The following is an 8,607-nucleotide window of genomic DNA, read 5'->3' as shown; positions in this document are numbered from 1 at the left end:
GCTTTTAGGCTGATCACTGCTCGCTTCTTTATGAAACGGCTCAAAGCCACAGAGCCGGTCGGAGCCAGGATTGCCCACTGGTGTCTGGCCCTGCCGCTGAGCCGTCGTGTGTGCGCACAGGGTAAACAGGGTGGCAGTGAATGCTGTCCATTTTCGCTGAAGGGAGGAGTGTGGTTTCCAGGGCACAGTTTGTGGGGGAGGGATACCTTAAGGGTGCCGTGGCAGTAGAAAGGGGTGGCTGCTGAGACTGAAAGAAAAAAAGGAAAATGCTTGGGGACATGCATGCCAGACTAAGATGCTGGCGAACCTCAGGTTGCAGAAATATTTATTTTTTGCTTTACAGTAAATTCATGTATCTTAGACTGCTGCTGTTTAATTACTTGGCTGTTTGTGACTTTTTGACTGGCTTTTCCATTTTATACTTCCACTTAGCCACGGTGGTGTAAATATTTGAGATAGAATTAAGGGAAGCACAGCTGTATAAATCCTTTGCTTTTTTTTTTCCCCACCTAGTTATCTGAGAGGGTTTCTTTATTCTTTGCCCTAGTCTCCAAAAGCTGTGCAAAGCTCACACTAACATGTATGTGTATTTATTTCTTGTTGATTCCAGTTAAGCTTTGTCAAATATTGGAAGAAAGAACTTTGCTTATTTTGGAAACAATGCACAAAGTTAATTTTCAGGGTGTTTAGAGAACACAAGGGATTTTTCTCAGAGGTGTTCTTGGGACAGTTAAGTATCAAGTTAGCTGTATCTGAAGAAAGAGCTCAAGAGTGTGTTTTGTAGAGGAAGCAGGTCCCCAAAGTTCTGGAACCGCATTGTGTGTGTAATAAAAGTGCAGAAAGAGGTTTGGAGGTGTGTGTGGTTCAAGGGACCCATTTTTTAGCCTCTTTGAGCAGAACAAAAATAACCTCAACTGGCCCCTGGTTCCCTCCAGGAGATCTTTCTCTTCGGCAGGGCTCTGGTGGATTGACAGTCCCCTCTGTGAGTTCTGCCCAGCTGCTGCCGTGAGTTCTGCTACGCCGTTCCTGGCAGTAGTGCTGGGTTTGGCCTCTGCTGAGGCTGGTTGTCGGTGGATTAGGGAGTTGGAGGCAGGTCTGTCTGCTGCATCTGAGGGCAGTTTGAATGAATTACTGGGCCCTGGGAGCTTTGGATGAAAAAGAACTTGCGCTTGTGTGTGTTCCTGGTAGCTTCATTTGACAGAAGAATAGTGAAGAATAAGTATGTTCCCAATGAGAGCAAGAAGGAGCAACTTTATGATAGCGTGTGGAGGAACTATTACTGATACAAGTTTTGGAGTGGACTTTGAGACGACAAGTCGAGTATCAACAGAGGACCTTGAATCCCCCAGCGTTCATTTTGGACAGCAGAATGACTACTGATGCAGCACTTAGCAGAGGCGTAGCTCTTTTGTCGGTGAGGAAAAGCGCTCTGGCAGCCTGGAGAGACAGTGCTGAGCCAAGTTGGAAGGCTCAAATATAATTCCTTTTAAGAATGCAGATTAAGGAGTGATTTATGAAGTGCTGCTTGAACCAACGTGGCTTCAGGGCAAATCAGATCGTGGCAGCGTTCTATAACCAAAATGTAGATTTTTTTTTTTTTTTTTTTTTTTTTTGCAGATTAAGGAGTGATTTATGAAGTGCTGCTTGAACCAACGTGGCTTCAGGGCAAATCAGATCGTGGCAGCAAAATTGGATTTTTTTTTTTTTTTTTTTTTTTTTTTTTTTTTTTTTAAATCTCAGGCAGACACTTAGTTTTTCATGCTGAGGGTGCGTCCAGCAGCTCTATGGGAAGCGCAGAGTCTTTATGGCAGGTACGTGGCAGGAATACAGCAAGTAGCCTGATAGGAGTTCATGGTGGAGAAGGTCGAAGGACTAGAAAGGTGGGGTTATAGCCCAGATCAAACAGGAACTTTCGTATAGAGTGTGGAGAGGAGCTCAGAGCAGTGCTGTCAACTGTAATGAGAAGTTCTGAAGGTACAGGTTTTTGTGGAAGCAGGGTCACCTCTATGTATTCACAGAACAGGGAAAGAATTAGAGACTATTTTAACATTTAATTGCATTGAGCTTCTTCGTGTTCCTTCAAAGCAGCAGCGTAGAGAAATGTAGTTCTTAATGTCTGGGTGTAAGATTTCTGGCCTGACAGACATCCCTGAGAGAGGGGTAGATCTCTTTAGATGAAGCTGTCTGCTAATAATTTTAGTATTTTTGAAGTGCTTAATTGTTAAACAAGTCAACACTCAGGAGAGCAGAAATACTTTCAAACTTGGCTCTTGGGGACTGTCCCCAGGCAAGGGCTTTCTATGACGTGCGAAATCTCCCATGGCTGTGCAGGGGGAAAAGTCTTCCAAGTCCCCTTCTAGTGTGTTAATTGCAAGAGGATCAGTCACTGTTTTTAAAAGATGGTTTTTCTTTCATAGGGTTCTTGAGGTGGTCCCGAACTGGGAAATATATTAGCTGTACGTTAGAAAACATACCTCTTCTGACCGTATTCTGAATTGTTCTCTGGGATCTAGGGCGACTATAAACACAGAGCTTCCATTCAGCTCTTTCATTGCCTGAGCAATGAAGTGGTACTTTAACATAGAAATGGACTTGATAGACATACCATGTCTGGACAGGCAGGAAACACCAAGTTTCCGGATCTTTGTGTAATCAGAATGCTTTTTTCAATGGTAACTACAAATAATTTCACAGCTTTGTATTGCACATGTAATTATGTAATTCTATTTTCATTTTTTAAAAAAATCTGTGCAGCTGACAACTGAAAACCCAGAGGGGTTTTGGTTGGCTTGCTTCATGTAACAAATTTGTGTGAACACTTACAGTTTCTGGTTTGAATATGAACACTGGTTTGAATTAACCACGTGCAGGAGAGGAGCTGTCCAGGAGTTTGTATTGGCTGCGTTAAGGAGCTGGAATGGGAAAAATTGTTGCATCTCATTCACTGCAGAAGCCAAACTAGTGCCTTTGTTTGTTGGGGTTTAGAGTGCCCTTGAGTTGGTCCTGGCAGAAGTTAAGAAATGGCATTGAACATACCTAGGAGAAGTTATTTTTGCAGTTTTTTTCTCTTTTCAAGTGCTATTAATTAGAATGCCAACCTGTGTTTGCTTTATTTTTGTCTTAGCAGTGAGCAAGTGCCTTGGACAGGGTAGAAAGTTGGTTAAGTGTTAGACTTGTAAATATGACTAAGCTGATGTTTAAAAAATTCGCTTTTCTCCAAAGTATTTTTGAACTCTTCTGTGAGTCTGCTGTCACCTCCAAGCTCAAATGGCTTCTTACCCCTCAGCTTAGGTATTCGGCTGTCCCCCGTTTGCCTCTTCTGAATTGGGAACAATGTTTTAAGTGCTTGGAACTCTTACTGGACAAATCGATTTTTGAACTCTTCTGTGAGTCTGCTGTCACCTCCAAGCTCAAATGGCTTCTTACCCCTCAGCTTAGGTATTCGGCTGTCCCCCGTTTGCCTCTTCTGAATTGGGAACAATGTTTTAAGTGCTTGGAACTCTTTACTGGACAAATCGCCAGCTGCCTAAGAGAGGACCCTCAGTGAGAGATGTTTCTTGAACAAGTGGTGATGTGATACGGTGTTACTGAAGGCTGAGACTGCCCTTAGTGAAAGCAGCAGGATGTGTAGACCAAACAAGAAGAAAAATACATCAGCCTAATACCGACGTGATACGAGAAGAAGTTTCTCTCTTAAAACTTACTGATTTTTTTTTTTAGTTCTCAGAGTTGCTTTTTTTAAGATTGTGATGTACTTGATAGCAATTTCACATTGTTTCAGTGTGAAAGTTAGTCTTAAACTGTGGCATTTGTGTGGTTTGTCACTGTTAATATCCTCATTTAATATCTCTGTTTAAAATGTATGCATTTATTTTGTTATGTGAATTCTGGTGTGAAGTTGTTGTAATAGTTTTGTTTCATTGGGTATTGATCCTGTCTTAAAGTAATTATTTGTTTAGGAGTTGCTATAGAAGCACGTAATAGTCTAATTTAGGTAAGGCAGTTTGGGTTGATGAAGAGAACAAATTCTGGAGGGCTGGGAAGACAGGCAATATTTTTAAGCATTCTCTCGTCTGTGTGAGCAATGAATCAGTTTTATCGTACTGATGTTATGTTCTAGTGAGGAGGATTTGCAGTGACATGTTAATAACCATTGAAATGCCTGAGTCTTTTGTAAGGGTGCTTTAATATACCCTATATTCAGATTTTAGTGGGGTGCCCATTCTTTTCCCCTTCCCTATCCCAGTTAATTTCCTTTATTGAGAAACATGGCAATATATTCAATCAGCCGCATTTTACCTGAAATAATACATGTCTGAGAGAGGCTGGTGTACTTTAGCAGACAACCGGGAGACCAGAGGTTGAGTTCTATGGCTGCGATTTCAGGTCTGGGTTCTTCACCTTGGAAATCAGAAGGAAGAGTTAACCCTTGCTGTAATGTACGGCCACTCTGTGTTCAGGGTTGGATGAGGTGAGAGAAATTAATCTGTGCTTTCCTTCTGTCCCTGTGTCTCTGGAGTGTTCTCTGCAGGTAAGAAGGTGTAATTCCTTGGTGCTTGTGCTGCACAGCCGTGAATACATGGTTAGATGATTTACAGAACTGGGGTAGATGGACTTTTTCCTAGTGAGCGGGAAGTAAGAAATAACGCACACATCCAAATGTCAGGCAAGTTTGTTGTACGCGGTGGTACAGACTTTCTGTGCAGTGTTTAGGTAAGTGCTGCCCTCGTAGGGAAGCCCTTTTCTTTGACATTCCCGAGGTATCATCTTTTAAGTAAAGGTTAGAAATAAATATATCAACTTGTGCCTCAACTCCCCTTAGGATTCGTGGTCTCTGAACAGGTCTTGATTATTAGCTTTGAGTCCATTTTAACTCTAGGCATTAGTTAGCCAGATTTTTTTTGCCCCCTTCTTAAATACCTTGCTTTTGGAGAAAACTCTTGTTCTCCCTACTTGGTGGATGTCTTTCCCTGCCCCAGTAAAGACATGCCTCACCTACTGGTTTCCTCAGAAGAGCCTTACTCACAGATATCTCAAATTGTCAAGATGAATCTGTATTTGCTTCCCCAGGTGCAGTGTGACATAACCCGGAATGACATCTTTAGAAGTTTCTAAAGCTCTCCTGGGTGTAATAAAGATCGAGCTGTACCCTTCACTATCATCATCATGGCTTGGCTTTGCGAACGAAGATCTGGGAAGGGCTTTTCAGGCCCCGGCCGCCCCACGCCCGGGTCCGTGATGTCCGGAGGTAGAGCAGCGACTCTTTCACGGGCACCCCCTTGCCGTGGGGAAGGAGCTTGCGTGCCCTTGTGAGGTTGAGAGCTGTGCTGGTGGTGGCAGGTGCCTCCGGTGGGGTCTCCCAGGCCAGACAGGTCTCGGCTGAAGGGTCAGACACAGTGTGTCCATGGGCAGGATGGGCTCACTAGCCTTCGGGCACCATCCTAGGAGAAGGACAACTCTGACCCCAAACCTTCACTATAGCAAAGTGTTGTCAAGTACATGGTAGCTTATGGCAAGGTGGTGCTTCTGTCACTGCCCAGAGGCCCTAGTCCTTTCCCGCTTAGGGAACCCACTTAGGTTAGGAAAAGGTGGGAAACAGCATGAAAAATCACTAGCGTTGTCAGTGCATGTGATCAAACTCCTTCAAAAGCAGAGTTTTATTAACCACTGTTGGAATAGTTTGTTGCCTGGGTGCGCCTTCACCAACTTGTCTGCTCCCCACACCCAGGAGTGACTCGTTGCTAACAGTACTTTCTGTGGCAAGATAAAGCTTGAAAAAAAGACTTTGTGTGCAGATTTCTGTATTTCTGACCTTGGTGATCTAAAAAATAATGCTGAAAGAGCCTTTAATTTTAGGAAAAGAAATCATTTTCATTCCTGCAAGAGTAAGTCACTTTTTCGTAGGCCTTACAGTAAAAGAACAGAATGGTTTCACTTAGCGTCTTTAGCATCTTTAGCTTCTGGCAAAAGTTTATTACATGTTTTTACTGCAGGTGCTATGGCTGCAAAGGGATAGAGAAGTTACATTGAAGGCAAAGAGTATTTTAGCCTAGAATATTCCTCAATTTCTGTTTTTACTAATTGCTGCTGCTAAAAGCAAATGTCGGCGGGTGTATCTGTCTGCTATCCTTGACTTCATCGAACCATTAAGGTCTGCAGTGTCATTTGCGCTGTCAAGACAGACGGTGCAGCTGACCAGTTGATTGTGAAACCCTGTTTTAAAATCTGTTTTTAAGCTGGCATTTAAATAGTCTACAGATATTAATGAATGGTAGACGCAAATCATGCCTCATACCACATGAGAGTGTTGGTCCTGTTAGTTACAGGAGCAAGAATATTTTGTTTTTGTAAAGTTTCTACAAGATTTACTGCTACAAAGATGTCAAGACATGCACATTTGCTAGCGTATATTGTCTTGTTTGTAGCTGAGTATGTGGATTCAGTTCAACTGGTCTGATTTAATCTCACTTTAAGCCAAGACTAGAAAAATCTAATAGAGCTTTAAAACATCATCATTTGGAAGAAGGAGCAACTGACTAAAGCAAAGCCGAGGAAAGCAAGTTTGTGAAAAGGAAACTCATAAAGGGCTTGTTGCTTCTATGATGTTGTACTATGAAATAACAGATCATTGTGCTCGGTGTCTCGGTTACGGAAACTGGGACTGATTTATGTACTTCTTTTATGGTCACGATTGAGTGCTGGAATTCCTATCTAAAAGTAGATGTAGAGATCAAGGAGATGTGCTACGAAATGTAGATTTGATTGTCTTTGGCAAAGCGCATCTCTTCTTGTCTGATGAGAGCGGGTGCATCACTTTGCACCGCTTGCTTTCAACTAGAGCATCCGAGGTAAAACTTTTTGGCAAGGTTGACTTGATCTGAGAAGCTCTTCAGGTAACCAGCAATGGCATCCAGCAGCAGCTGCAGTTTGTGCAGGTCACAAAGCCGTCAGTGTGTACCGCACAGCGTACAAATGGGGGAACCGCTGTTTTCGAGGAGATGGGGGCAAAGCCGTCCAGCTCACCTCTGAGGCAAGTGAACGGAGGCCCTGGATTCGTTGTTAAGAGAGTATTGGTGATACCTAACTCAGATGGCACTGGTATTTCTGGACTACCTGCATGCTCTTTGGAAGAGAACATCTTCTTTGGATACACAGGTGGACAGCAGTCCTAAATTGTGTGCCTAAAATAAGGCTCTGTGAATATGTTTCAAAAGGCAAAGCCTGGTCTTTACCCTTTTCAAAGCTAAACAAGACATGCCACAATGAAAATGTGCTTTCTGGTTCTGACTGGCTGGAAGTAAGGTGGCTGCGTGTAATTTTAACTGTTGTTGTGCAACTGAACAATTACTTAGCTCAAATATGGTTCAACTGTAGACTGAAAAATTTTAGACATCTTTAAAGAGAATTGCCTAACACCTGGGCTGAGATTCAGAGTTTGAAAAGAAACTGCCTTTGACCAGCTGAAGTTAGTTCCTCGTAACGTTGGACAGCTTCTCATATAGTTTCTGAGTTCGAGCTCTGACTTGCACACATAGCTGAAGGATTATGCTCCTGGGGATAATTTCTCATAATTTGCCTATTAAAATAAAGGGCTCCAAACTTTACATTTATAGTTTTGTAGGAGCAAAACTTCTGAAATGAGCTACAAAATCAGAGTCAAATAATAAAAGGAACCAGAATACGGTTCTCATGCAGCACAGTGACTTAATGGAATGCAAGGTTAATTTTGAGCTTAACTTGTGATTTAGCTTTTTTGTTTTTATTTCAGGGTCAGATAACGCTAATGGATGTCCCTGTATTTAAAGCAATTCAGCCAGAGGTAAGTAGTTCATTGGTTATATTGGTGATAATATTATATATATTATATAATGCGAAAAAATGACATCAGTGAATAAATACTGGAATTACCCAGTGTATGTCAGTAAATCATAATTTTTTGTCCCAGTTCATACAGCTCTGAAGCAGATGGTTTTATAACACAAAAATATCTGGAACTAATACTTTGTTTGGGAAATGAAGTATTGGTATTGAAATACATTCAGCTCATGGTAGAGATGAGGAATTTGGGGTTTAACGTTTCTGAATGACCAACATCTTGATTTGACTCTCCTGATCGTAATGGTTTAGGTTTCAGCTCCTGATGCCTCATGCCATACCTCATCCTGTCCTGGGGTTCCCTATCTGACCAGTTCCTATCTTTTTGGGAAAAAGAAAAATGGCTGTAACGGCGTCTTGTTCAAGATGGGTGTGATCCGTGGGTACGCTGGGATAACAGACTGATGGTTTCTGTTCTGTTGGGGGTGTGATATAATGCAGGATGCCTTTCTGGTTGTGGCCTGACTTGATCTGGTGTTCTCAGAACCTCCACAGTGGCTGTAGTAAATGAGTAATTTACATATCCTGTATTTCCTATATATCCTATATTTCTGTATGATTAGTATTTTCCTGGGGGCGTTGGTTTGCGCTTTTGAAGGTTGGTTTGTTCCCTTTATCAGTAGTGTGGAAGTCTTTTTCAGCTCATTGGTCACCTTTAGACTATCATGAAGTGTGGTTGGTTTGTTTTTTTTTTTTTTTTTTGTAGCAGGCTTTTTTCCTGTCACTCTTTTG

General features: G+C 42.2%; 1 protein-coding gene across 2 annotated transcripts in view; it reads left to right on the top strand.

Moving 5' to 3' along the window:
- Nucleotides 1-8,607, top strand: part of RALGPS2 (Ral GEF with PH domain and SH3 binding motif 2) — a 96,695-nt gene that overhangs the window by 7,053 nt on the left and 81,035 nt on the right. For both annotated transcript variants that reach the window (XM_010145901.1, XM_010145976.1), the window contains exon 3: nt 7,769-7,819. In XM_010145901.1, the coding sequence (XP_010144203.1) occupies nt 7,769-7,819 (51 nt within the window). The remainder of the gene's footprint in view (nt 1-7,768; nt 7,820-8,607) is intronic.

Source organism: Buceros rhinoceros, unplaced genomic scaffold (genome assembly GCF_000710305.1).
Source record: "Buceros rhinoceros silvestris isolate BGI_N320 unplaced genomic scaffold, ASM71030v1 scaffold1370, whole genome shotgun sequence".
In the NCBI taxonomy this organism is placed as follows: domain Eukaryota; kingdom Metazoa; phylum Chordata; class Aves; order Bucerotiformes; family Bucerotidae; genus Buceros; species Buceros rhinoceros.
The sequence above is the reverse complement of the archived record's forward strand: the minus strand, read 5'-3'. Positions and strand labels throughout refer to the sequence as shown.